Here is a 26940-nt window from a genome sequence, read left to right as displayed (position 1 = left end):
CATTTCTTGTTCATTTTTTTGGCATCCATCCTATAAGTTGCACACTTGCCTCATATTGAAAAATGAAGGCTGTGTCCCATTTCACACCAAAATGACACACGATTAATCTCCTTATCTCACTGTGTGATGATGAGCTTGATTAAGTATTTCATGAGCATGTTAAACTAAAGCACAATTTAGAATTGTATTGACAGCTCTTGTAGCTCGACAGACAGCTACAATGCAGAGCTCGGGAATTCAAAGCAGATAAATTTGTCATTTTCCCTCTATGTTTAAACCTTTTTGGATAAAAGCATCAGTTAAATATAAATGAGCAACAAGTACATTGTGTACATGAAGAAAAAAAACTGGCCCTTCCAGGGCTCAGTACTGTATATACCATCACTGGATCTGTTACACTTCATACTGTTATATCACAGAAAATTATATTCATAGTTCAAAAGAGAAATAAAAAGAATATAAATATTTAGCATATAAAAAAAATTGATAATTTACATTCTCAAAAAAGGACAATAACATGTGTACAAAGGAATACAATGAACCACCATATTGGTGGGGAAAGATTTTGCAAATCATATAAGTGGGATAAATGAGTAAGTATACTTTCAGACCTACATATCACAACAAGGAGGCTAAGGATGACATTAAAAGCTTATCCAATATTTTACCTCCAAAAGACCTCTAAAAGGGTGAAATGGATAGCAGGATAGTAAGGGCCTAATAATTGAAAATGAAATTGATGTGTTAAATAAGTTTAATGATTATTTTACATGGGTGTTCACAGTAGAGATCTTACCAACATTTAATACGAATACAGCATGGTCTATGTCCAATATATGTATAACTGAGACTGGTGTGGTACAAAGCCTAGCTAAGCTCAAAATAAATAAATCACAGGGCCTTGATGGCATCTTACCTATAGTTTTAAAAGTGATGAGATATTATTACCCAACCTTTAACTTTACTATTCCAGAAATCGTTATCTGCTGGTGTGGTATCCTCTGATTGGACGGGATCTGAATTTAATTAGCGACTGGGCTGATACCTCGCAGATGAAATTTAACATAGATAAATGTAAGGTAACCCATGCAGGGAGCAGAAATATAAAGTACAGATTTTTTTATGGGTTCCACTGAAATAAAGGTAGCTGATTATGAAAAAGACCTCGGTGTGTATGTTGATGCTTCCATGTCCCACTCTTGCCAGTGTGGGGAAGCAATAGAAAAGGCCAATAGGATGTTGGGTTACATCTCTAGGTGTGTGGAGTTTAAGACAAGGGAAGTGATGCTACGATTATATAATGCCTTGGTAAGACCCCACCTAGAATACTGTGTGCAGGTTTGGACACCATATCTTAAGAAGGACATTGCTGCCTTGGAAAAGGTGCAACGTAGAGCTACGAGAATGATTCCTGGTCTTAGAGGAATGACTTATGAGGAGAGGTTAACTGAGCTGAATCTGTTTAGCCTCGAGCAAAGGAGACTAAGGGGGGACATGATCCAGGTATATAAGATTCTAACAGGTCTGGATGCAAATATTAGTTTAAATACTTGAACTCGTGGCCATAAGTGGAAATTAGTGGGAGAACATTTTTAAATGAATTTGATGAAGGACTTCTTTACACAGCGTGCAGTTGGAGTATGGAATAGTCTTCCTGCTAATGTAGCGCAAGCTAAAACCCTGGGTTCCTTTAAGTCAGAGCCAGAAAAGATTTTAACAACTCTGAGCTATTAGTTAAGATCTCCCCAAATGAGCTAGATGGGCCAAATGGCCTCTTGTCATTTGTAAATTTATTATGTTCTTATGTACAAGGACTCAGAGCATTCAGGTAAAAATACATTAATTAACTTTCACATTGTTGGTGATCCATTCAGTACTTTTAGAAATTTAAGAAGTTGATCTGTGTGGGATGGGTACAGATTAGATGTCCAGACCAAATGGCAGGGCTGTCTGGGGAATACAATGCTGTTGTTTCTGACAGTACCAAATCTAATTTTATTTGAAAATGTTAGAGACTGATATCTACTTGCTGATGCTGGCGCGGGCCTCCTTGCTGACCCCTTTATGCTCTCCCCACCACCCTCTTACCGCAGACATGGATGAGTGTGCAGAGGAAGGCTACTGCAGCCAGGGCTGTAGCAACACGGAAGGGGGCTTCCAGTGCTGGTGTGTGCAAGGCTATGAGCTCAGGCCTGACAAGCGAAGCTGTAAGGCTTTGGGTAAGTTGGGGAGTAGCACACACAGGGATTTCAGCCTTCTTTATGCGTGGTGGCTTTGGCTGTCATGTTTTACATTGTATTTTATTTGTGTTCCACCCAAACGTTTCACGTTATGCTACAGCTAATTATAGAAGAATGATTGTTTTGTCTGTATGCACTGTTGGAAGCATAATGCCAAAACGTTTGTGTGGAATAAAATAAATTACAAACCATCAGAATTTAGACCCAATCTCTAGTATTTAAACGATTATGCGCCTTTTTGTTGTTTTACTGAACCTTAAAGTCTTTACGTTCGATTTTTTTGTGCTGCCAGTGCTTCATAAGCAGTGCTCAAGTCTAAATTTGGCACTCCAAGAACAAAAAAGCCAACCATAGGTTTCTAAACCATCCGTCTCCATCTGGGTGCAGGACCAGAGCCGGTCTTGCTGTTCGCCAATCGGATCGACATCCGACAGGTTCTGCCACATCGTTCGGAGTACACGCTGCTACTGAACAATTTGGAAAATGCTATTGCGCTGGACTTCCACCACAACCAGGAGCTGGTGTTCTGGTCTGATGTCACTCTGGACCGCATTATGAAGGCAAACCTCAATGGCAGCAATGTGGAGGAAGTTGTGTCCACTGGACTGGAGAGCCCAGGTACCTACAGATATGCACCTGAAGAACTCATAATGCTATAACGTGGAAGCTTTGACATTTCTATAGTTAGTAATATAATTGCTGACCTTTTAAGCACAATAACTTGTGGAATAATTTTCTCGAAGTCCGATGTTTAAGTGTTTGACAAACTTTATTATTCGATGAGCTCAAAGGGAACAGACACTCAGCAATCATGCGTCTCGTGTTACATCTTGTGCATACATCTTTTAAAGCGAAGAAATGTGCCAGTCATCAGACAGTTCAAGGAAAGCTCAGATATCTGGAGACACCAGCTACTTCTGCTTGTTTGAGGCCCACCTATCAGCTCAGAACAAGTCCATCTATTCAAGAATTTTTTTGCAATATCATTCTGAGTCGAGTTAATTTTATCCAATTACTTTATCTCACATCCCATATATGCCCCTTGTTCTCTTTTTCTACATTACTCCTTATCCAATACCATGCATGCATTTTATAATATCTTCTGCAACAGCTTACTTCACAGGTCATGCCTTTGCCTTGACCCGGGCCACTTGCTGAACAAGCAGTATTTTGGCAAACATGTTAGTTCCTTTATAGAAAATAGAAATCCCTTACTTAAGCAGATTTGCATTATTGTTTGATACATTCAATCAATTCAAGTAGGATTACATTGTTTCAACCACTATGTGTAAATCAACAGCACCATTATAAACTCAATTATTAATTACTGATTAGGTAATGCATTTTGCATAATCATCTATATTTCATTATTGATTACTGATTAGCATAATCATGAATTTTCTATCACAAACTACATTAGAATTTTTGGAGAAGCAGACAAAAAAACAGATATTTCCTTTCGTCAAATATTTGTGTAATGTGCTTGTCTGGCTTTATAATGTTTTGGCTTAAATTACTTCAGAATATGTTTATGCCTTGCCAGATTCTGCTGTGCACCATCAAACACTCACACTTGTGTGGGGAAACCTGATGTTATAATGTGCAATAAGTGATAACATATGGGAATTGATTTGTAAATGAAGTAACAGCTTTGTTTTCATGGATTGAAATTTACTTATTGATTATAGCAAGTTCAGTGTTTTCCAGCTAATCTTATTGCTAGGATCTGAAACTGAGGGAATTAAGCCAGGGAAACAGTCCTTTATATCAAGCATGGGCTAAGTGAGACACTGCTCTGTATTTCCACAGGGGGCCTGGCCATTGATTGGATCCATGACAAGCTGTACTGGACTGACTCAGGCACATCTCGCATTGAAGTGGCCAACCTGGATGGCACACATCGGAAAGTGCTGCTCTGGCAGAATATGGAGAAACCCCGCGCCATTGCCCTGCACCCTATGGAGGGGTACGAGTATCCCCTGGCCACCAACACCCCACCTCCCATCCGAGAGCGAGGCCTTTTAGCTGATCGTTTGCAGTATTGTGGCTCCACTGTCACTAAATTTGGTTTTTGTCCTTTTTTGTCTTTTTGTAGGAAGATCTACTGGACGGATTGGGGTAACACCCCACGTATTGAGTATGCTAACATGGATGGTTCTAACAGACGTGTTATCGCAGACACCCACCTCTTTTGGCCCAATGGGCTGACTATTGACTACGCTGGACATAGGTTGTACTGGGTAGATGCCAAGCACCATGTGATTGAACGAGCGGACCTAGATGGCCGGAATAGGAAAGCGGTCATCAGTCAAGGTAAGATCTCTGTTACTTTAACTAAAGGCTACAAGCTTGCAATGACAAAAATTTTTAAAGCCACTTTGAAATTTTGAAGAAACTGGAAATGTCTTTTGTGGACTCAGACTTGGGCTTGATAATTGAATTTATATCTTCCTTAGGAAATGTTTGGAGGAAATTTAAATTTCTCTCAGCCAAAAGTTTCGCTGCCATAGAGTTAGCATTCCAGCTGAAGGGCTGAAATTAATCATTGGCACTCATTGCTTTTGTTTCAGAGCAGCACACACATACTAAACAGGAAACTAATCAGTGCCATATACTTGTTAAATGTCAAATACACAGACCTTCATAAATTCCCATATTACTGTCACAAGAGCTCAGCAGTCTTTACGGTTGCTTTTATTCCTAATAATCAGATATGGCACTATACTAAATTTACCCAGCTGCCCAGGTTCTGGCCGTAAAGGCTGCAACCCAATCTAACATGAAAGTGAGACTGATGTCTTGTTTACGGTGAGTGTGAAACGTGCACTGCTTGGGTGGATTCCAGTGGAGCACGGAGAATTCCTGCCTTACTGACCTGAACTGGCGTTTCTCATTAGCTTTTCTTCAACCACTTTCCCCAGAGCAAGTTAAAGATTCTCTTCTCTTGTTTTTTGCCCCCTTGGGGAATGCTGTGATAAGCAATCTTCTTTTTCAGTGTCTATGGGTTTGTGCTATGAGACTGGTTTAACAAACTCAGGGTTGGTACGTAAGTTTCAGCTTAACAAAACCAAATACTATAAATGCAATCTGAAATAAACAGTATCAATATGTTGTCTGTCAGCAGTCTGTGTTGAGCCAGGTATCAACATTGCATGTAATCAATATCTGACTGTTAAATCAAATTAATTCAGTACAATTCAAAAACTATTTTGACGATATTCATTGTCACGTGACATAGAACTGAACATATATGTATGACTGCCGATATGTGTAATGTTTTCTCATTCACTAAATAAAAGTAGGGCTGCATTTCAAAACAAGACAAAATAAATAAAATGTGAAAATTGTGCATGTTTGAATAAAGTGCTTAGCTTAAGTCGTAAAGCCCTAATACAATTAATCGTATTTATGTCACATATTTTAGTATTCATGGATTTAAGTATTGATTTCAATAATCCCACACAAGTAATAAAATTAAAGTTTCGTTTTAATATAAATATATATGAACTTATCACTTTAATCACCATTAGAGTAGGATCTGGGCGGTCTTATTTCGAAAGGATATAAAACATGACATGTTATGTTTTTCTCATATTCGTTTTATATTTGTCGGAGTAACAACGCAAACGGAATGACGTAGTTGTCTGCACAGTTTTCACCTTGTAAATAGTCTGCTTTTGTATTTAACTGTGTAAATACACTTTTGACGTAGCTAAGTTTAGGTTTATAACGGTATAATATAGTAAGATTGCTGTAAGATTTCCTGCGTGACTGAAAGTGAGTGTCATGCCAGATGCTTGAGATTTGGCAACCTTGAAAACATAAATTTTTTGTTTCACCTGAAGGAACATGAAATCACAAATGAACTACGTCTACAAATATTTATTTTAATATTCAGAGAGAGTAGACCTGGTGGCATTATAGCCTATGCAGTTTCTCTTAATTTTTCCAGTAATGGCACTATTAATTTTACAGGACTCAGTTTCCGGGTAAATAAACATATGTTTTTGTTTAAAATAAGACTTAAATCTGTGTCTTTGTGTACTGCACAGTCAGACCTTAACACCATTCCTTAACATTGGTTTAATTCCATCTTGGTGAACATAATGACTTTCAGAAATCGAAGGGAAACTTTAAACATTTGCACTTTTAATTTTAGTGGACTTAAACAACTGTAGTTTTAGTTGACTGTAATTTTATGATATTTAGTCAACGTTTCCACCAGCATCTTACAGATCTCATCCCATTCCCACCCGCAAAGGAGAAATATGTTTAATTTCACTTTGCTTATTTTCTGCTAAGAAAAAACAAGCCTGTAACCTCAACATACAGGTTACTTTCAACATTTCACAGTTAAAACAGGCTACGTTTTTCACATAATAGTGGGCTAGTCGTGCATTCATGCATATTTCACCTGCATCGACGTTTGCAGTAACTGGTTGTAGATCTGTACAAACAACATCACACATTTTTGTTTTGTTTCAGTTTTTACTGCAGTTGTCACTTTTGATTTGCTTGTACTTGCAGTGAATGTCAGTACAGTCTAGCCCTTGGAAACTGAACACACCTGGCCATAAAGTAACGGAATTGTGCCCAGTGTATAATAGCACTTTGTTGCATTTGTCAAAACATGCAAAATTTCTTATCCTCTCGCTTATTTTTACATTAGGTGCTTGTATAGTTTTATATTATATTAATTTGCTTGTATATTTTCATCAATAGGTACTTACATCATTGGGTGTTAGGCTGGCTGTGTAAAAACTAAATTAGGCGTAGTAGCCTATTTTTCTTTTATTAAATGAAAATTTGAATGTAACTTTCTATTTACTCACAAACAATTAATAGTTACATAAAATAGTAAAAAACATATTTCAGCACTACTTATTTATTTTAATTATTTTCCCTCTCCCACAAACATATCAGTCACTTTCTGCCTGCTCCCGCAGAAATGAAGAATAGTCCTGTGCCACACTCTATTGCCCTTGGTCCCGCAGGAATGCAGATTTTTACTTTAGTGGCATCCTGCTGTTGTTGTAGATGGTCCGCTTGCCTGTTTTCACTTCGCGCACGAGCAGATCCATTTCCTCTGCAGGGAAGCTTTCTTTTTTACTACCTGGCAAATCTGCAGTTACAACAGCAATCCGCCAAGTGCAAGTACAACTGGCTTTCAAATGGAATGGGAGATGACAGTCTGATTGGTTTTGCTGCTACTTATCCTCAAAGTTACCCGGCTAAGCAAGAAATCTGGCTTTGTGATACTGGTCCCTGGGCCAGTCCTGAATGTTTAGCAAAACATATTTGTAGTATGGTGGAAATACTGCTAGTGTCAGTCTGTTTTAATTCAACAAGTGGCCTTTGCATCAAAATTTTTGGCATGCAAATGACACACGCCTTCCAAAGCTAAGAAATGGTTTCTATTATTTTTTATCTATTTCCCTTTTCTACACCCCAGGTAGCAAAGAAATGATAATTCAGAGTGTTTTCTTATGAGCTGTAACTTTTTTTTTTTTACTATTGCAACTACATGACTCAGCAGTAGCTTGTTGCAAAAGCTCAAATGGAGTACTTTTTCATGGTATGAAAGTATGTTTTTTTTAAAGTATGTTTTAAAGGGTTAAGATAAAAAAACAGTTTCTGAGCTTAGAAAGGTATATGTGAATCAAATTATATAAAAATAAAACAGTGACACCAAAACTCCTTTGGAAATTTGCCAAATTAAAATGGAATGACCCCGCAGTAATATTTTTTTGTGTGTAGTGACCCTCGATGGGGGGGATGACTGGCTGGTCCCATAAGGGGAGCCTGAATAATGAGTATTGTGAAGCCTGTGATAGTATCTCTCTCAGGGAGCCCCACTGTTTACTCAGACAGAAGGCTAAACAAGCGGGATGTGGAGCTGGGCGTCTGTCCATGACGGCTCCTGGAGCTGCGCCAGCCGGCAGGGCAGCCCAGGCAGTGTCAGCAAGCGACTGCCCTGATCCCAGCACACACCTGTGCACCTACAGAGCTGTTTTGTACTGGACATGGACAAGGGACCCCCATGCAAAGCAGCCCCCAGCTGCAACAGCTGTTGTCCCGGCAGGAAGCATTGTGTTGGCACCTGGCAAACACTGTGTGCTCGTGCCCTGAGGGAGGCACTGGAGATGTTTAGGGAGTTGAGGTGACCTGGGAACATGGATTGATGATAGCAGGCAAATCTGCTGACAGAGGGAGACAGGCAGGGGCGATAAAAGAGAGAAAAGGCATGATGCAGGATTACTGCCTGCTTATAAGGTGAAAAGGCTGCTCTAGCTGGTGATGCATCGCTTGGCCTCGGAGTACAATCATCAAACAAGCTGCTGTCAATTTACCACAATGCCCAACTGCAGGATTTATAGAAAGGTAGTTGTGAGTTTTTTATCCAAAACTTAGTTGCCTAAATAATGAAAAAAAATCAGTGATGGGCAAAGATCAGCAAAGATTTGTTAGATTTGGTTTGGGCTGTGCAGCATCGGGGCTGCTGTTCAGAAAGGAGTGTGGGGCTTATATAAGGGAAAGAAATAATGGAGTCGTCATCTGAAATCATACACCGTGGTAAATACACTGGGACGTGCACTGGAGAGAATAATTAGAAGCAGATCCAGACATACGGCAGCTTCAGTTAGGAAGGAGCAGGGGGCTTCTCAACACCTGCCAAAGGACTCATCATCCCTCTGACGTGACTCTGAACTGTCCTGCCTCTTATTATTTTCCCATGAAAAGCAAAGCTTACTATAAAGGCCCAAATTAATGCATAATTAGAGGAGCACCATTTCCTCATTTAGGATAATGTATGCAGCTGAATGTTTTAATTGACACTTACCCAGTGGATGACAGATCTGGTGTGACAGCTTCCATACACCTTAACACCCCCCATCTTTGGGTGTCTTCTTGGCTTGTTATAGGGTTGCCCCACCCATTCGCCATCACCGTCTTTGAGGACAGCCTGTACTGGACTGACTGGCACACAAAGAGCATCAACAGTGCCAACAAGTTCACTGGCAAAAACCAGGAGATCATCCGCAGCAAGCTGCACTTCCCCATGGACATACACACCCTGCACCCCCAGAGGCAGCCTGCAGGTCAGTGGGGGGATCCTGCAGATCTCACACTCCCACAGGTGTCCTTTTAATGCCTGTGTACAATGTGTCTGCTTACACTGATTGTTTTGGTCTCCCAGGGGGCAGAAATCGCTGTGCCAGCAACAATGGGGGCTGCAGTCACCTGTGTCTCCCCAGCAACAAGACCTACACCTGTGCCTGCCCCACTGGCTTTAAGAAGGTGGACAGCCACAACTGTGCTGAGAGTAAGTGGGGCCACTGCCCTTATCCACACTGAGCAAGGAGACCTTCTGTCACAAGATGAACTGCCATTTACCCATGTGAATATTGAGTTAATATTGCATTTAATATACAAATGATTGGCATATTGTATTATTGTATTTAATATACATCTGCTAATTGAGCTCCACAATTCTGGGGTATTCATACTGAATGCAGTGTATATACTATTTACCTGTCATTCTCATGCATATCACTGCAAAAACCACAAAAAAAATAATAGCCATTTTACAAAACCATTTTAAAAGTCTTTCAGTAGTGAATAGTGATTATCATTATAATGAATTTTCTAATCAATAGGGTAGATTTGGCATGTTTTTATGTTATTTTTAATATGTTTGTGTGTTGTGATTACCTGATGTTTGTCCTAGAAGTCTGACAAGAGACCTTTGGTCTTTGATCAGGTCTTGACAAGTTCCTGCTTTTTGCCCGAAGGACGGACATCCGACGAATCAGTTTTGATACAGAGGACAAGTCCGATGATGTCATCCCACTGGCAGATGTCCGCAACGCCGTGGCACTGGACTGGGACTCTCATGGAGAATACATCTACTGGACTGACATCACCACTGACTCCATCAACCGGGCCAGATGGAATGGCTCCAATCAGGAGGTCCGTGCTGTCATGGTCCAACTCTGTAATGTGTTAAGTCGTTATTTTTGACTTCGTTTTATTTTACCCATCTGCTGGAAACAATTTCTGGACTACTATAGAACAGCGGTTCTTAACCTTTTTATGCTGTGGACCATTTTGGAAATCTGATGATGAATACCGCTCTCAGAATAGCATTTTTGATTGCATAAAATAAAATACATCCACAACAACGGTAATGTGATATGAAAATATCTGTGAGGTATACTGAAAGCAAAGTTAGGTCCTACTCATCCTAATGTGCCATTTCTCTCAGTTGTTTTTATCTCTCTGATTCAAACTAATTTCAGGTAGTTGTAGACACCAGTCTCGAAAGTCCTGCTGGTCTGGCTATTGACTGGGTGACCAACAAACTGTACTGGACTGATGCAGGTAACAGTTTATTCTTTGTTTTTTTTTTTTATTTGCAGTGTCAGTCTGCAGTACCTGTCTGTGATTTCTGCATTTCACTGTGCATAGTGGCCATTATGTGTCCTGGCTTCCATCTCATGACAGGAACTGACCGGATCGAGGTGTCTAATGCTGATGGCAGCATGCGCACTGTACTCATCTGGGAAAACCTGGACCGGCCGCGGGACATCGTGGTGGATCCTGTTGGAGGGTGAGCGATAGAGGCAGATGCATGTGGTATTCCGCAATGTGAATTATGAGGGTGATTATAGAGAGAATCTGCACTTGTTTATGCTTCTCTGGCTTCCGCAGATATATGTACTGGACAGACTGGGGGGCGAGCCCTAAGATTGAGAGGGCTGGGATGGATGCCTCAAACCGCATCGTAATCATCTCCTCCAACTTGACCTGGCCTAACGGCCTGGCCATCGACTACCAGACAGAAAGGCTGTACTGGGCAGATGCTGGCATGAAAACTATTGAGTTTGGCAATTTTGATGGCTCAGACAGAAGGGTAAGGGAAGATCCTCCTGGAGAAGAGAAACCTGAAAACTGATATTTCACAGAAAGCCTTATGGCCCTAGATGTGAGCCACGGTCATAGATGTTTGATATGGTGTTTTTCATACTTACAGTCCCCTTCACATTGTGTTGATTGAATTGCTGTTATTTAATCAACAGCCAGCTAATTAATAACATTCTCTTTCTACAGGTGCTGATTGGCAGCCAGCTTCCGCATCCGTTTGGCCTCACTCTTCATGAAGACAGGATCTTCTGGACAGACTGGCAATCTAAAAGCATCCAGAGTGCCAACAAGCACACGGGGCTGGACCGGATTACACTGTCCAGAAACCTGGAGAACCTGATGGACATCCACATGTTCCACCGGCACCGCTCTGTAGGTATGTTCTGACTCCAACCACCCTCACATATCCTCACTGAGTGTTATGTTCTGTAAGTGATTAACTGGGAAACAAGCAGGTGTCCATTTGGAGAGAGATGAGAATAAAGTTTAATTTTAAACTATTAGACCTTGTTACTCAGCATCATTATTGCTACTATAATAATATTCATTGTTCAATCACCTCTCATATATTTCTTCAGAAAGACTGATTGTTGTACGTGTTCTCTTTGATGTTGCCAAAGCACATTGTGGTCTTTTCATTGAGCCTATGGCACCTTAATAGATTTTTAACCAGCAGACAGTTTAGTTTTGCTGAAGCAATACAGCTCTGTTCATATTGAAAACTGGATAATTGCCAAACTCATCAAGAGGTAAAAAAGCTGAGAAAGACTCAGGGTCCATTCCTGCATATAATAACCATATAAACCATCGGTCTCTCTAAAGGGCTGGTATCCCTGTAGTATGCCACCCATTGTGTCCTGTGTAAGCTGCGTATATTTCATCACTGCTGACACTTGTTGGTACAGAATTGTGCCCCTCTTGTAACAAGATCACCGCCCACCCCCTTGAAAGGTTGTGTGATATATGCCATGTCCACTGACCCACGGCCCTGGAATGCGTTTAATGTAAGGCACCGCTACAGAAAGGGCGGTCTGTGAGTGTGCTGGAAGTGTACTGGCGCATGGCTTCCTGGCACAGTCCCCAGGGGATGAAACCACCCCCGGGTTTGAACGTTCTTGAAACATAGACTTTTCATTGCTGAGCTGTAGTAACCATCAAAACATGGCACTACATTCTAAAATGTGTCATGTAGGGTATCCACCTTATAGGAAAGCCAGGGCTGATGACAGTCTTACCCTGAATCCTGCTCTCCCTCCCCCTGCAGTCCAGACCTCCTGCATGGTGAACAACGGAGGCTGCAGCCACCTCTGTCTCCTGGCCCCAGCGCCTAAGGGCTCTAGCTGTGCTTGTCCCACAGGCATCAATCTCCAGGTGGACGGCAAGACCTGCTCTCATGGTGAGGAGCCCCCAAATCTGCTGGCGCCCCACTGACTGCAACAGACCCCCACCTTAAAGAAAAGGAGCTTCCCTTTGAAATTGGAGTGCTTTCCTGAGCACCATCCATAACCTCCCCCCCAGACACACACACACTCCCCCCACGACAGTCACCAGAAGCTTCTTGTGACATGCTGCAGCTGTCCGAATAGCAGTGCGACAGCCTGTGACCTCACTTCCTCTCCTCCCTCACTAAAGCGACTATAGACGCTCACAGGTTGATACCTTTGTATGTCGCTGACTTGTGTGTGTTTGCCAGAGATAAGGCACTGTGTCTGCCCTCTGCAATGAAGGCTGTCTGCCCTCTGCAATGAAAGTCATTGCAGAAATCTTAGCTATAGAATTTATTTCCTGGATTTGAATTGATCTTAGAGTTGATTTTCTTTTGCTTACTAAAGGAATGAACAGCTTCCTGGTTTTCGCGCGGAGGACAGACATCCGCATGGTATCCTTGGATATTCCCTACTTTGCAGATGTGGTGCTGGCTGTGAATGGGTCCATGAAAAACACCATTGCCATTGGTGTAGATCCCAAAGAAGGTATGAGGTCAGGATAGATTAAACTACATAGTATTCAACAACAATCAGAAAATAATTAATTAAAGCTTCATTTTAATTAACATTGCAAATGAAATAATATTCTTTGCACCACTTCCATGCAGGTAAAGTCTATTGGTCTGATAGCACGCTAAAGAAGGTCAGCAGAGCCAACATCAATGGCACAGAGTGTGAGGATATCATATCCACTGGTGAGGTCATGCCTTCATTAGTTTATAAAACTTTAATAATTCCAACATTCCTTAGCATATAATAAGCAGATTTATTTCATGCCTTAGCATTTGTTTATAAAGGATTGGTTTACAGAGTTCATGCTAAATGTGGAGTTGTATCCGGCAGGCTTTTGGGTATTTTAAATGCCTCTTGTTTTCCAGGACTGATGACCACAGACGGACTAGCAGTGGACTCCGTGGGCCGCAAGATATACTGGACTGATACAGGAACTAATCGCATTGAAGTGGCTAATCTGAATGGATCCATGAGAAAAGTTCTAATTTGGCAGAACCTGGATAGCCCACGAGCAATTGCTCTTTATCATGAAATGGGGTAAGATATCTATATGCTCAGGAGATGTGTGGCTTTAAATTTGCCAAAGAATATGTATTTGGATGTGCGTTTGGATTATTGTAGCAAGACTATTATTTTCTTTTTCAGCTACATGTACTGGACTGACTGGGGAGAGAATGCTAAACTGGAACGCTCTGGTATGGATGGGTCGGACCGGGTGGTCTTGATCAACAGTAACCTAGGCTGGCCAAATGGTCTGGCGATTGACCAGGCTGGATCTCAACTACTCTGGGCTGATGCTCACACTGAGGTCAGTGGTGTGTCTGATGTTTGGAGCACATAGTGCCCGATTAATTCTCTAATTCTCACTAATATTTGAGGTTCATAACTGAAAAGGCGTGTTTAGTTGAATTATATTACCATTGGATATTATAGTGAAGCACTTTAGTACTTTCTGTTGTTAAGAATGTTGATACTGTACTGTGACAAATTGTTGTGGGATTTTTCCTCATTGTATTTTGAAGGAATTATTATTTACGACTGTCTACATGCTATGGATTTGACATCATCAGTTATGATCTGTTAATAACATTGCTTTACTTTGTGATAATTTCACAGCGTATTGAGGCATCTGACTTGAATGGGGCCAACCGACGGACCTTGGTGTCTCCAGTCCAGCATCCCTATGGGCTCACCCTCCTGGGTCCATACATCTATTGGACTGACTGGCAGAGCCGAAGTATTCAGAGAGCTGACAAAACTACAGGGGGTAACAGCATCATTGTGAGAGGGAACCTTCCGGGCCTCATGGACATCCAGGCAGTGGACAGGGAGAGGCCTCTGGGTAGGTTATGCTATAATGACCTTAATCTGTGGCTTTGCCATCTAGTGGCTGAGATGAGAGTATAAAAATTGTCTGGTGTATAGCTCTTCTTTCGTAGCTGGACTGTGACCCTGCTCGTTTTTCAGATGAACTGAAAACCACTTTTCAAAACTAGACTAATGAAGACTAACAATGTCACAGAAACCTTAAACGATATCTGCTCTTCATCTCCTGAATAAAAATACATTGGCTGATCTTTCAAAGCAATAATTGTTTTAAAAAGGAGACAACACTGCCCTCTAGTGACCCCAATATGTATTTATAATGACATTCAAAAGTCTTCCTCAAAAAATGTCTTCACTGAGGACAGGTCACACTCACCACACAAATGAGCTATTTAAGAGCAGTAACTTACGTTGGTCATTGTAGTTTGGCTTCAGTCCTTATGCATGGCATACAAAAACTATTTCAACCTTGCAATATTGTCACTTATCCTTTAAGGACCATTTTAAGGCATGCAGTCGTGTTTGGATGCTGTACAGTTCACCTTTGAACAAGTGAGAGGTAATGAGAGTCAGGGGAACAAATTGGTTGCCGTGGGGAGTCATATTCATGACGTTCAGCTGGCAGGCAGCCACTGGCGACAGTCACATGGCAGGGCTGGGAGAGAGAACCATCCACGGGGCTGCAGGGCGGCTAGAATTTGGATGAGACAAGGATGCCAGAACCAAGGAGAAATTATTTTAAATCCAAAGAATGGAGACAACTTGCCCAAGCAACCAGGGCAATGTCACAGCCCACCTCCAGGAAAAAAAATCAGCTTTTTCTGTCTTCTTCATTGCAGCTCATTCCTCACAGGATTGATATAATGACCCGGTGTATCAGCTCAGTCCATACCTCACCATTCTTTAATAGCAGACCCCTGCCCTTGCTGGGTGTTTTTGTTCATCTTTAGGGGTGAGACGTGTTGAATAAGAGGCGAGTGTCTGACAGCTGGGCGTGTGTCTGACAGCCACTTCTAGGGCATCGTTTTGCTGGTCTGACATTCAGGATATCACAACAAAGGGAAGTTGTTAGCTGAATCAATGGGCTGTGAAATAAAAAAAATATTTTCTGCGGGTGTTGGTCCAGCACAGCCCCAGCTCCCAGTGCTTGGCTAAAAAAAGCATTGAAATACTCTGCCTGGTGCCCTGGGTGGTCTGGCCACTGTCTGTTACCTCCCAGGATCTGAAGGTGCCTGGCAAACTGAGGCAGCTGATTTATTCACATTATATAAACAGTCAGGTAGGTCAAGCGTAGAGGAAGTAGCCCGTTCTTGCAGATTTATTGAAAAAATCGTTGGGTGCAGTAGTCCTTCCAAACTTTAAAACTTCATGTCAGTGATGAAGACTTCTTAGCATTTGAATGTTATAAAAGACTACAGTATGCTTGGAGTTTGCTCAGATTAGTCTCCTTCCTGCAGTTTTAAGATGCTCTCAACAGCTGATTAACACCTGGGATGACACCTGTGGGCACAGATTCCTTTTCAAACTGTGACTTTTCGTAGATTATCAGGATTTGTGGTACAGTAAGATCCAAAACCATAAATCTTTCTGCTCTCTGGGGCTTTGTAGCCTCCCACTGTACCGGGATAAGGATTAGAGTGCCATTTGGTATGTCTGCAGCTTGGCTCATGCTCAGTTAAGGCTAACTAAAGCTAATGAAAAAATGCTAAATTCATACTCACTAATCTTGTGTGTTAGCTTGAAATACATGGTAATGTTGTACTTTAAGTGCACTTTCACAATACATTTATAATGCATTCTTCAAACATTAATAAGAAGCATGTAAGTATACCTTAATACGAAGGTGCACTTAATGTTCTGTCAATGCATTTTAAAAACTTTATGAACGTGCACTCAATGTAAATCATCACAATAAATCATTATCAGTACTGTGCAATAGTCTTAGACTGTTAAAGAAAATGTTTAAAGCTGTTTATCTGGCTAGTAAGTGTGTATCTGCTCAAAAAAAATAAATGCAATCTAACATTAGAATTTATACAAATGAACACGATCACAATTAAAAAAATACTTTTTATAAAAAGTCACTGGTATTTTGTTGTATGACTAGAAGAACACAGAGGGCTGACCTCTCCTGAGGGACACCATTCCACATACCAGTTCAATTTCACCACCAGCGCACTTAGTCAATTAACTTAATTAGTTAAATAATTTGATACAATATTGATTTGCCAGACATGGCATCCTAATAATTGAGTCAACAAGTACTGCTGGATGGCTCATATTAAATAGTTACTGCAAAAACAACGGTAACTTTCAAAGAGATTTTGAAACTGCTAAGCTAATATACTTTGACAGACATTGTTGTACAGTAACATAAAGGTAATTAAAACATAATATTCTTCGGTGGCCTAAGACTGTACAGCGGGATCTGCTGTATCTGTGTAAATGGTTGGTGTCTGGGATACAACTGTGATATTTGACTTTCCTCTCAGGTTTCAATAAGTGTGGCAGGAGAAACGGGGGCTGCACTCATCTGTGCCTGCCAAATCCCAATGGCACTTCCTGTACCTGCCCCACGGGCATCGTGCTGAAGGCTGACGGACGCTCGTGCGACGACAGCCCGGAGACCTACCTGCTGTTCTCGAACCGTGTCAGCATCCGTCGCATCTCGCTGGACACCAGCGACTACACGGACGTGCATGTCCCCGTGCCAGAGCTACACAATGTCATCTCGCTGGATTATGACAGCGTGGAGGGCAAGGTCTACTATACTGACGTGTCCCTGGATGTCATCAGGTATGGCAGCTCGAAAGGGTATTCGTTAGTTGCATGTAATTCTGTGTAGCCTAAACACTTAAGTCAGAGTTTGACAGCTGATAAAATGAGTATTGCTATTTCTGTATAATACCCTACAGTACATGCTTTACCGCAGTATATTGTAGCCCTATGTGCATAACATGTGTTGTTAAGTAAAACATGTTGTATTACTAATTTTGTTCTCTTCAAACTGTTTTTTGTACATGCACTCGCTTTTGTATATGTGTCCTTAAACTTACCAGTATGTAACAGTGCTTTTTAATAATAACTGAGTAATATCATTTCTCTATGCTTGTTCAAGAGAGTTGTTTGAATAATGGGTGGCGCAGTGGTTCACTGGGTGGTTCCCACTATTGCCTCATTCCTCCAGGGCTGGGGTTTCCTTTGCTTTCTTCTTCCTGCAGTCCAAAAACACGCAGTTAGACAAATTAATGTCTTTAAACTGCTTGTAGTGTGTGTGTGTGTGTGTGTGTGTGTGTGTGTGTGTGTGCGTGCGTGTGTGTCCTGCAATGAATTGCCATCCTGTCCGGGGTATAATCCTGCCATGTGTCCAGTGTTTACTTGGATATGGTTCAGGCCCACCTGTATCCTTGTCCAGTGTAAGTGGTTGGAAAATACATGAATGTATTTTGAATTATTAACCATTATCCTGGTACCTTCAGGCGTGCCAACCTGAATGGCAGTGGTATGGAGACGGTCATCAGCCAGGGTCTGAAGACCACTGATGGCCTGGCAGTGGACTGGGTGGCTCGCAACATGTACTGGACAGATACAGGCCGCAACACCATCGAGGTGGCTCGTCTGGATGGTTCTTCGAGGAAGGTCCTCATCAATAATAGCCTGGATGAACCTCGAGCCATTACTGTGTTTCCCAGCAAAGGGTGAGTGAGAGAACAGACAGACAGAAACCTCCCCATTATCTGAGTCTGCTCAGCTATTATATACTGCCCTGTATGGAACCTCATAGTTATGTATGTATATTTATTTTCGTAGTTGTAAATTGTGTATAAGGCATTAGGAATATGAATATATTGATTGAGGTCTATTCTCCCACTAAGCATGTAAGTCTGAAAAGCTTAAAATGTTACGCATTTTCTCCCCTCATCAATGCGGTTACGCCCATTGCACTTAACCTGAAAAAGAAGGCATGGCCATGCAAGAAGCATAATTAATTTATTAAGAAAGAAATGGGGTTTACGCCTTCAATGATTTTGCCATCAAGCAAAACAAGGAATAGGACTATTTCATTTACATTATGAACCTAATTGAAATTTGGAGAAATTCTTTTATTTTGAAAAAAGAAAGCATGGCGGTAGCCTACTATGCTTATATTTAGTCATTTTCATGAATGTTACAATCCTTCAACAATAACGAAATGTTTCAATGAAATACAACATTTGAATTTTGTGCAGAGCAAATGACCTTAACCCATTACGATTATTAAAATGATCATTTGTAGCTCCGATTTAATGAGGCCAAAGTAGACACTTTAGCTGCAGCTTTGAGAATAACAAAAAAACCTGGATTTTTTTTTATCTTTCAACTTGGCTACATGTAAGCTACAATAAACAATTGATTTGTATAAGTTTTTTTTTTTTTTTGGATGATTTTTTTTCTCAACTCTCCATGGATTCAATGAATATTCTTATTTATTACAGGCTGAAATAATATGATATGATATGATATGATATATGATACACGATTAACTACTCCAAGGCAAAATCAACATTTTAGACAATGAGATTGTATAATTTGAGTCTAATTCATCCCAAAGGTGTTCTATCAGGTTGAGGTCAGGGCTCTGTGCAGTCCAGTCAAGTTCCTCCACACCAGACCCGCTCATCCATGTACTTATGGACCTTGCTTTGTGGACTGGTGTACAGTCATGTTGGAACAGGAAGGGGCCATCCCCAAACTGTTTGCACAAGGTGAAATTGTCCAAAATGTCTTCGAATGCTGCAGCATTAAGAGTTCTTTTCACTGGAATTAAGGGGCCAAGCCCAATCCCTGAAAAACAACCCCACACCATAATCCTCCCTCCACCAAACTTTACACTTGGCACAGTGCAGTCAGGCAAGTAGCGTTATCCTGGCAACCGCCAAACCCAGACTCATGCATTGGATTGTCAGACAATTCGTCGCTCCAGAGAACACGTCTCCACTGTCACTCTAGTGGCGGTGTGGTTTACACCACTGCATCCAATGCTTTGCATTGCACTTGGTGATGTAAGACTTAGATGCAGATGCTTGGCCATGGAAATCCATTCCCTGAAGTTCTCTACGCACTGTTCTTGAGCTAATCTGAAGGCCACATGAAGTTTGGAGGTCTGTAGGGATCATCTCTGCAGACAGTTGGCGACTGCACACTGTGCGGCTCAGCATGCGTTGTCCCTGCTCTGTGATTTTACGTGGGCCTGCCACTTTGTGGCTGAGTTCTTCTCAATTACTTTGTTATACCACCACTAACTGTTGACCATGGAATATTTAGTAGCGAGGAATGGACTTATTGCATAGGTGGCATCACGGTATCGCGCTTGAATTCACTGAGCTCCTGAGAGCGACCCATTCTTTCACAAATGTTTGTAGAAGCAATCTGCATGCCTAGGTGTTTGATTTAATACATCTGTGGCTGTGGAAGTGATTGTAACACCTGAGTTCAATGATCAGGAGGGGTGTTCCAATACATTTGACAATATAGTGTACCCCGGTTGTGAAGTCATGGTTCGGTATGTTTTTGGTACTGCGGGGGTAAAAGAAACAAAGCATTAATAAAGAAAAAAGAAGCAATTTAACAATGGTATACTGAACAGAGTAGGACTGTGTTTCTGAAATGTATAGTCTGTCGATACTCCTGCAGCCTACTAATAATACGAATACGTGCACCGTTCAAACCGAGGCAGCGCAGAAAGATCACTTTGACAGTCCACCTAGAAACATGCAATGCAATGTCCATCATTGGAAGTACAGTATTATTTCAAAAGTCTTAAGCAGTCAAAACAAACTTTAAAGCTATTTATCTGGGTAGTAAGTGCACTTTTGCTTTTGTGAACAAAATAAAATTTAGCAGTAGAACATAAGCAAATTAAGAATAACAATAAGAACTAGTAAGAGTTTCTTCTGTTCTCCAAAAGGTTCCTGATATCTAGCTGGATGGCTAGATGAACACCACTTCAGTTCCCAAAGCTCGCTTCTGAGGCACTTCCACCATTCCATGTATTTATTAAATTTCACCATCAATTCAATTAATTAATTGATTTAATTAGTTTTAAAAAATCACACTACTTACATTAAACCTGTTGTTTTTTTTTCTGTTTTTTAATCCACCAGTTGTTTAGCCAAATTGATTCACCTTCTAGGCACATTGACAAGGCAAACGTCCCTTGAATCTAGCCCAATGGTAATATATTTATATATAGTGACATATTTCTACATACTGTTATATAATTTGTGTATATTTATGTAATCATTCACTTGCTTTTTGGATTGTGACATCTATTTCAAAATGTATCATAAATAGAAACATTTTCATTTTGTAACATGTTTGTCTTTCTGAAAACTGCAGTATTGCATTCAGCCATGAAAAGGTATGTGACTTAATACAGCCTTCTAGATCGCAGAGTGAGATATGCAAAAGTGAGAGGCAGAATGTACCCGATACATGCACGGGAGAATAGACCCTTTAGATAACAGTATTTTCCACACATCTGTGAGACAGACTAATTGAAGATTATCTAGTACATACATAATCTAGATAAGGTAATCTAGATTGGATTGCCAACCCCTGGTTTGTGCGCCAGTACCAGTCTATGAGCAGCATTCTCCCAGGTTGACAGGTTTTACCCTGTCTGGGAAATTGTTGCACAACACATGGCAGTCGGTGATCATCAAAAAGTTGGGAACCCCTAATCTAAAATTGCTAGATTATAAATATGTTACATAGCCTAGTGTATTGTTTTCCAGGTACTTGTTCTGGACAGACTGGGGTCACATTGCCAAGATTGAGAGAGCACATCTGGATGGTTCTGATCGTAAGGTTCTGATCGACACAGACCTCGGCTGGCCCAATGGATTGACATTAGATTATGACACACGCAGGTGAGAATTGAGATGGCTGCAAGACGATGCAGCCTGCAATATGCTGTCAGAAAAAAGAATACTAGTTTGTACCTTTGCTTGTCACTGGGGCTGTACCCTTAAGGGTCTGCCAGTTGTATCCTAGGTCTAGGTAAATGTACCTTTTAGTCTAATTTAAGTTACAGAAATGGACTCTGAGGAATATCCCCAAGGTACAAACAACAATAATGTACTCCCAATAGTAAAGAAATGTTCTTCAAATTCCATTTCTGTATCTTAAAAGGACAATTACCTACAGCTAAGGGTACAATTGCCTGACCCTTTAATTATTGATTACCATTACTGAATAACTTACATTCTGGAATTAGCATTTAGTAAAGGAAAGAGAATAAGAACAGATTGATGTATAGCAACAGCAACTTCTCATGAAGTGTGAATTCAAAGGCATGATATATAATTTGGACATTGTGTGTTTCTCTGTAGGATTTTCTGGGTGGACGCCCACTTGGACAGGATCGAAAGCTCAGACCTCAATGGGAGGCTCCGGCAGATCCTGGTCAGCCCAGTTTCTCACCCATTCGCCCTCACACAGGTACCAGTCAGACAGCTTAACTCACTTTCCCCATTGAATACTCACCTTTCTTTTTCATCATTTCATGTAAATAACTTACCATTCCTTCTGCATCCTTCCATTCCTGACCCTTATTTTTCTTCTCTCCCGTCTTCCTTTTTCCTTCCCGCTCCCTCCTGTCTTTCATTTTTCCATTCCTAGTTGAAGGCAGTGACTTCTGCACTAACCCCTCTCTTCCAACTCTCGCAGCAAGACCGTTGGATTTACTGGACGGACTGGCAAACCAAGTCCATTCAGCGTGTAGATAAGCATACAGGCCGCAGCAAGGAGACAGTGCTGGCCAATGTAGAGGGATTAATGGACATCATTGTGGTGTCACAGCACCGGCAGACTGGTAAGGGCAAATCTCCTTGGTTCCCAGGAAAACACTGTGTCCCACACCCATTGGTCCCTTAAACCATTGTAGTATGAACTGCAACAAACTGTTTACAAACTGAGGTCTCCGCTGTCTCTGTACGGTGATATTTATAGCTTGAAAGCTAAAGTGCTATATATTTATATAGGCACCAACCACTGTGGCGTGAATAACGGAGGGTGCACTCATCTCTGCTTCGCTAAAGCCAATAGCTTTGTCTGTGCATGTCCAGATGAGCCGGACAATATGCCCTGTTCTACCAGTAAGTAAGACATACAGCAAACTGATTTAAGGAAGAGAAGAAAAAAACATTTTGTCTTGGTTTGGTCTATCAGCAAGCAGACCCTAACCATTAAAAGCTGATTTGATCTAGTTTCAGGTTATGTCCCAACATCTTCTGGCAAGAGTGTCACAAGCACGCCCTCAGCCACAGACAAACTTCCCTCCAGTCCGTCAGTAGTTAAGTAAGTTAATGGCGTATTTGTTAAGCTCTGCTGATTAAACACAATGCTTTTTTATGAGTCGTTCTAAAATGAATTACAAAGAAGGATAACTAAGTTTCCTTTAAGGTATTTAGCTGAAATGGGGTTTTACTAAGCACACAAATGATGTTACATTTCTACAAATTTGGTTGGGTTTATTTACATTTTTGTTTGTGTGTCACACAGCTGCACGGACAGGAACTTGAGCCTAGGGAGATGTGTGAAGAGCAGTGTGATAACAGTCCCGGATGGTACAGTTTAATTACTGTTGGTCACAGTGGGTTACTGAAAAAATAAAGTTGAGAAATGACTGAGTTTTTGTTGTTTGTTTGTTACTTGCAGGGGAAGGCCTTCACATCAGCTATGTTATCGGAGGGGCACTTACCGTCTTAGCCATCCTCATTTTAATAGCATCATTTATCATTTATAGGTAGGTGTTACCCCCATGCTTTGTTTTCTCCATATTCTCTTGGGCTGCGTTATTGATCATTATGTGATTTTTTTTTCCACCCCCTTTCCCCCAAAGGCATAAAAAATCCAAGTATGCTGACCCTGGAGTGAGCAACCTGACTTACAGCAATCCCTCCTACAGAACATCGACACAGGAAGTGAAAATTGAAACTGTGCAAAAACCTCCGATTTACAACCAACTGCGATATAAGAAAGAGGTATGTCTATCTTTTCATATTATTATTAGCATTCTGGCTTGTCAGTTTGTCATTTCCCCTAAAAAGAGGATGGAAATTAAGTACTTTTTTTCTACATATCAGTCTACTCCAATGAGTGATGTTTGATTTTATCAAGGAAAGACATTTCACAATTCAATTTATCGATGCTCCACTGTAAAAATGTTTAATGTATGTCCATGCTGGGTAAATTCCTGTTCTGAAAATTCCTGTTTCCAAAAAGCTCATCTTCTTTTTTCCTTCACTACAGCTTTCCCATCCTTACAACTCTCTTTCACCTTTTATCTTTTGACCTGTTTTCCACAAAATCAATGAAAGGTAGTTCCATAGCATGAAGAAGTTACACCTGTAAATACTAATTTTGAATTTGAATATAGATGTCACATTCTCACTGCATGCTACACGTGCTTTTAACATGTCATATACTTGAGCTGCCATTAGGGTTTTGTGACAAACTAACGATGTTTTCTGTCAGTCCTTTCTAGGAGAGCAGGTGCTGTGCTTTTCCTTTGTTTTATAACATTGTGTTTTCAGTCTCTGTTTGATTTCTGTTTATATTTAATGCCTCCCACATTGCATGGACATTCATGTTAAAGTATTGTTACAAATAATTTCAGGTAATGGGTGAAAAGCGAATTTGCTAAGATATGATTTCTTTTCAGTCCATTATTTTTGTTTGGACGGGCTGAAAAGCCTCACAGCAGTTCAGTTCTGTAGATGCATGATTTGAATGACCATTTAAATAAGAAGCAACAAACAAGTCTAAATTACCTTCACTTTTATAAGATTTGCTGGAAAAGCTGTGAAATAGTTCAGAATTTTTGGAGATTAGAAAATATTTACTCTAACTTTTAAAAATGTTGTGTCTTGAAGTGCACAGTAGGCTTTTGTTTGCTGTTTGGTTTGTGGCTGAGCTTCCACCTTTCCCCACACAGATTGGCAATGATAACAGCTATACCAAGGAGAAGATTAAGATAGTTGAGGGCATCTGCCTGCTTTCCAACGAGGAGCTGTACTGGGAGGACCTGAAGCAGATCAAACCTTCGCGGGGCGGACTCCATGTATGCATGAAGACAGACACTGTGTCGCTCCAAGCTAGCAGCGGCTCCCTGGATGACACAGAGACAGAGCAGCTACTGCAGGAGGAGCAGTCCGAGTGCTCTAGCATCAACACTGTCCCTATGGCCACGCCTGAGCGGCACGGGGCCCTGCCTGACACAGGCTGGGTCACACCCCGCAAGCCCTCCACCGAGAGCGAGGTCTGAGCAGCGCCTCCCATTACACACCCAACACGCCCAGCAGGCTGTCATCTACGCCAGACACCACCTGTCCCCTCCCAGTACTGCTCTCCATCTCATTGCTGCCCCCCCACCCCCCCACACAAAAGACTGAAAAGGCAATGAACACCCTGGAAAAAATGAGTGAGTGAACACTGAGAAGAAGAGCATCATAAAAGCATTTTTTTAAGGAAAAAAGTCTTATTGGAGTGCTCTTCGTGTACGATCACCTTTTTGAGAACTTTTAAAAGAAAGATTATAATTTGTTCTGGGACTGAGTAACAAAATTCTCTGTCACTTGTGTTGTGATTATAAACTCTATTTATGAACTTTTTGTACTTATGAGTGATTTGTTGATGTAAAGATATGGTGAAAATAATGGAAACTCTAAACAATTCAGTAGTTAATACTTATCACAGATAGATATCTGTATTTATGTCAGTGCCAAAGGTCAGAACTGTTCAGTCAGTTAAGACCTACTTATTTCCACTAAGGGTGTTTACGCTACATTATGCTCACATAATACAGTACTACTATACTAAAATTTAAGAGCAGTGTTTTTAATTTGTAAATTTGGCTCGGCTTTGTGCCAACAAAATATGGGTTTATCCAGAACCTTTCAAGAGCATATTGAGTTCTTTCAATACATGCCAAAATGCAATAGATATCTTTAAAACGGCTATTTTTTAGCAGTTTTAATGGCAGAAGGTGGGCAATTTTAATGAGGAATAAGTGCCAAACATTCTCAGTCATATTCTTATCAAATTGTTAAATATGCTACATTGTGCTGAAACATCATTCAGACCCGATGATGCATCTGTGCATCTGTAAAGTGCCAAGCTTTTATCTCCCTCCTGCACAGGAATGTTTAGCTATTAAAATTCAGCTGTTTCTGTAATGATTTTGTGATAGTAAATTGTGATATTAGGACTGCAAGAGCTTTATTCCTAGATTCCTAGAGCAATAAAAAGGACAAATTAAGTTGTTCTTCTGAGGAAACCAGCATTTATATTGGGGGGAAAAACTGGACAAAGCCTTTTGTTTGGAGTATTGATCTTTGTACATTACAACTCATTAGAAAATGCTTGCTAGAAATGCAGTACATTGGTGGATCTTTTACATGCTGTTTTATTCATCTTTTCCCCTACCCAAATAGAATCTTTGTGAAACAATTTCAAAAATGTATAAATTTGCCTGAAATTAAATGTAAAAATGTCAAAGTCATGTACCGTGAAGTAACTTCAAATTCAGCACCATGCTGTTTTGCTGCTAAAATAGCACTGAGGCCCACAGCTCATGGTCCTGGCAGCTATTTAACCTAAGATCTCTGTATGCTGGCTCAGGATTGACAGAGTTTTAGTCTAAAGCTTTGCTCATCTGTAAAACTATTCAGACACATCCACGTTTTATTCTCAGACTTAGGTAACTAATGATGTTGTATAAAACTTTTTAACTGTTAAAAAAATATCTTGTGTTGCTTTTATTGTATAAAGAGTTTTGTACAAAGGGATTCTTGATTGTTTTGACATTTTAATTACTCACTGGAAAGGAACACTTTGCTGGATTTATTTAACCACTGTGTTTGTCTGGATCCTTGTAAATGACAGGGTTGATGCCAGTTATTTAATAGTGCTTTTTGTTATTGGTCACATATAACTGTTGTAAAGTTAACTAAAATATTTATAAATATTATATATATTTTTTGTTTGTCATTTAAATTTGTAAATTTTAAAAGACTGAATATGTAATTCAATTTGCCATACTAACAAGCTATTTGTGTGATATAGTGAGAGTATCCATTTGCTTTTGTATAATATAAAACTATTTGCATTAAAAGAAAAATATGGCTTTTGTTATGTAATGTGACTTGCATGCTAGCTATACATCTGTCACGCCTGCATTTATATAGTTTAGTATTTAAAGTTCCTGTTTCAAAAACGTCCTATTTGGGGGCATTTGAAGGTCATTTGAGAAGTGCACAGCTTTGGTGAGGGCTGAAAAAGAATCAGCTGTAGGTTCAGCTTACTGAAAAAAACAGGTTATCTAATTTTTATCTAAAATAGATAAAAGGTAGTGGACCCCACAATTAATACTATTCCCCGGGTGGGGAATATGTATGGTTTTAGGA

The 26940-nt window shown here is 40.5% G+C and overlaps 1 protein-coding gene across 3 annotated transcripts in view; it reads left to right on the top strand.

Annotated features, from left to right (window-relative positions):
• LOC125704236 (low-density lipoprotein receptor-related protein 4-like) overlaps positions 1 to 24897 on the top strand; it is a 104205-nt gene extending 79308 nt beyond the window's left edge. Inside the window, exons 11-39 of one of the 3 annotated variants that reach the window (XM_048969634.1) lie at positions 2094 to 2219; positions 2628 to 2858; positions 4050 to 4206; positions 4336 to 4553; positions 9164 to 9340; positions 9439 to 9564; positions 10003 to 10211; positions 10541 to 10622; positions 10746 to 10851; positions 10953 to 11154; positions 11352 to 11541; positions 12430 to 12561; positions 12998 to 13138; positions 13261 to 13347; positions 13531 to 13702; positions 13811 to 13973; positions 14282 to 14507; positions 16984 to 17287; positions 17971 to 18189; positions 21268 to 21402; positions 21865 to 21973; positions 22154 to 22346; positions 22516 to 22629; positions 22741 to 22831; positions 23036 to 23100; positions 23192 to 23279; positions 23376 to 23517; positions 23786 to 23853; positions 24471 to 24604. In XM_048969634.1, coding sequence (XP_048825591.1) covers positions 2094 to 2219; positions 2628 to 2858; positions 4050 to 4206; positions 4336 to 4553; positions 9164 to 9340; positions 9439 to 9564; positions 10003 to 10211; positions 10541 to 10622; positions 10746 to 10851; positions 10953 to 11154; positions 11352 to 11541; positions 12430 to 12561; positions 12998 to 13138; positions 13261 to 13347; positions 13531 to 13702; positions 13811 to 13973; positions 14282 to 14507; positions 16984 to 17287; positions 17971 to 18189; positions 21268 to 21402; positions 21865 to 21973; positions 22154 to 22346; positions 22516 to 22629; positions 22741 to 22831; positions 23036 to 23100; positions 23192 to 23279; positions 23376 to 23517; positions 23786 to 23827 — 4247 coding nt within the window. In that variant the 3' untranslated portion in view covers positions 23828 to 23853; positions 24471 to 24604. Of the gene's footprint in view, positions 1 to 2093; positions 2220 to 2627; positions 2859 to 4049; positions 4207 to 4335; positions 4554 to 9163; positions 9341 to 9438; positions 9565 to 10002; positions 10212 to 10540; positions 10623 to 10745; positions 10852 to 10952; positions 11155 to 11351; positions 11542 to 12429; positions 12562 to 12997; positions 13139 to 13260; positions 13348 to 13530; positions 13703 to 13810; positions 13974 to 14281; positions 14508 to 16983; positions 17288 to 17970; positions 18190 to 21267; positions 21403 to 21864; positions 21974 to 22153; positions 22347 to 22515; positions 22630 to 22740; positions 22832 to 23035; positions 23101 to 23191; positions 23280 to 23375; positions 23518 to 23785; positions 23854 to 24470 lie in introns of all 3 variants that reach the window. The other 2 variants (XM_048969633.1, XM_048969632.1) reach the window with 2 other exon arrangements.
• Positions 24898 to 26940: the final 2043 nt, after the last annotated feature.

This window comes from Brienomyrus brachyistius, chromosome 11 (genome assembly GCF_023856365.1).
Source record: "Brienomyrus brachyistius isolate T26 chromosome 11, BBRACH_0.4, whole genome shotgun sequence".
NCBI lineage: Eukaryota > Metazoa > Chordata > Actinopteri > Osteoglossiformes > Mormyridae > Brienomyrus > Brienomyrus brachyistius.
The sequence above is the reverse complement of the archived record's forward strand: the minus strand, read 5'-3'. Positions and strand labels throughout refer to the sequence as shown.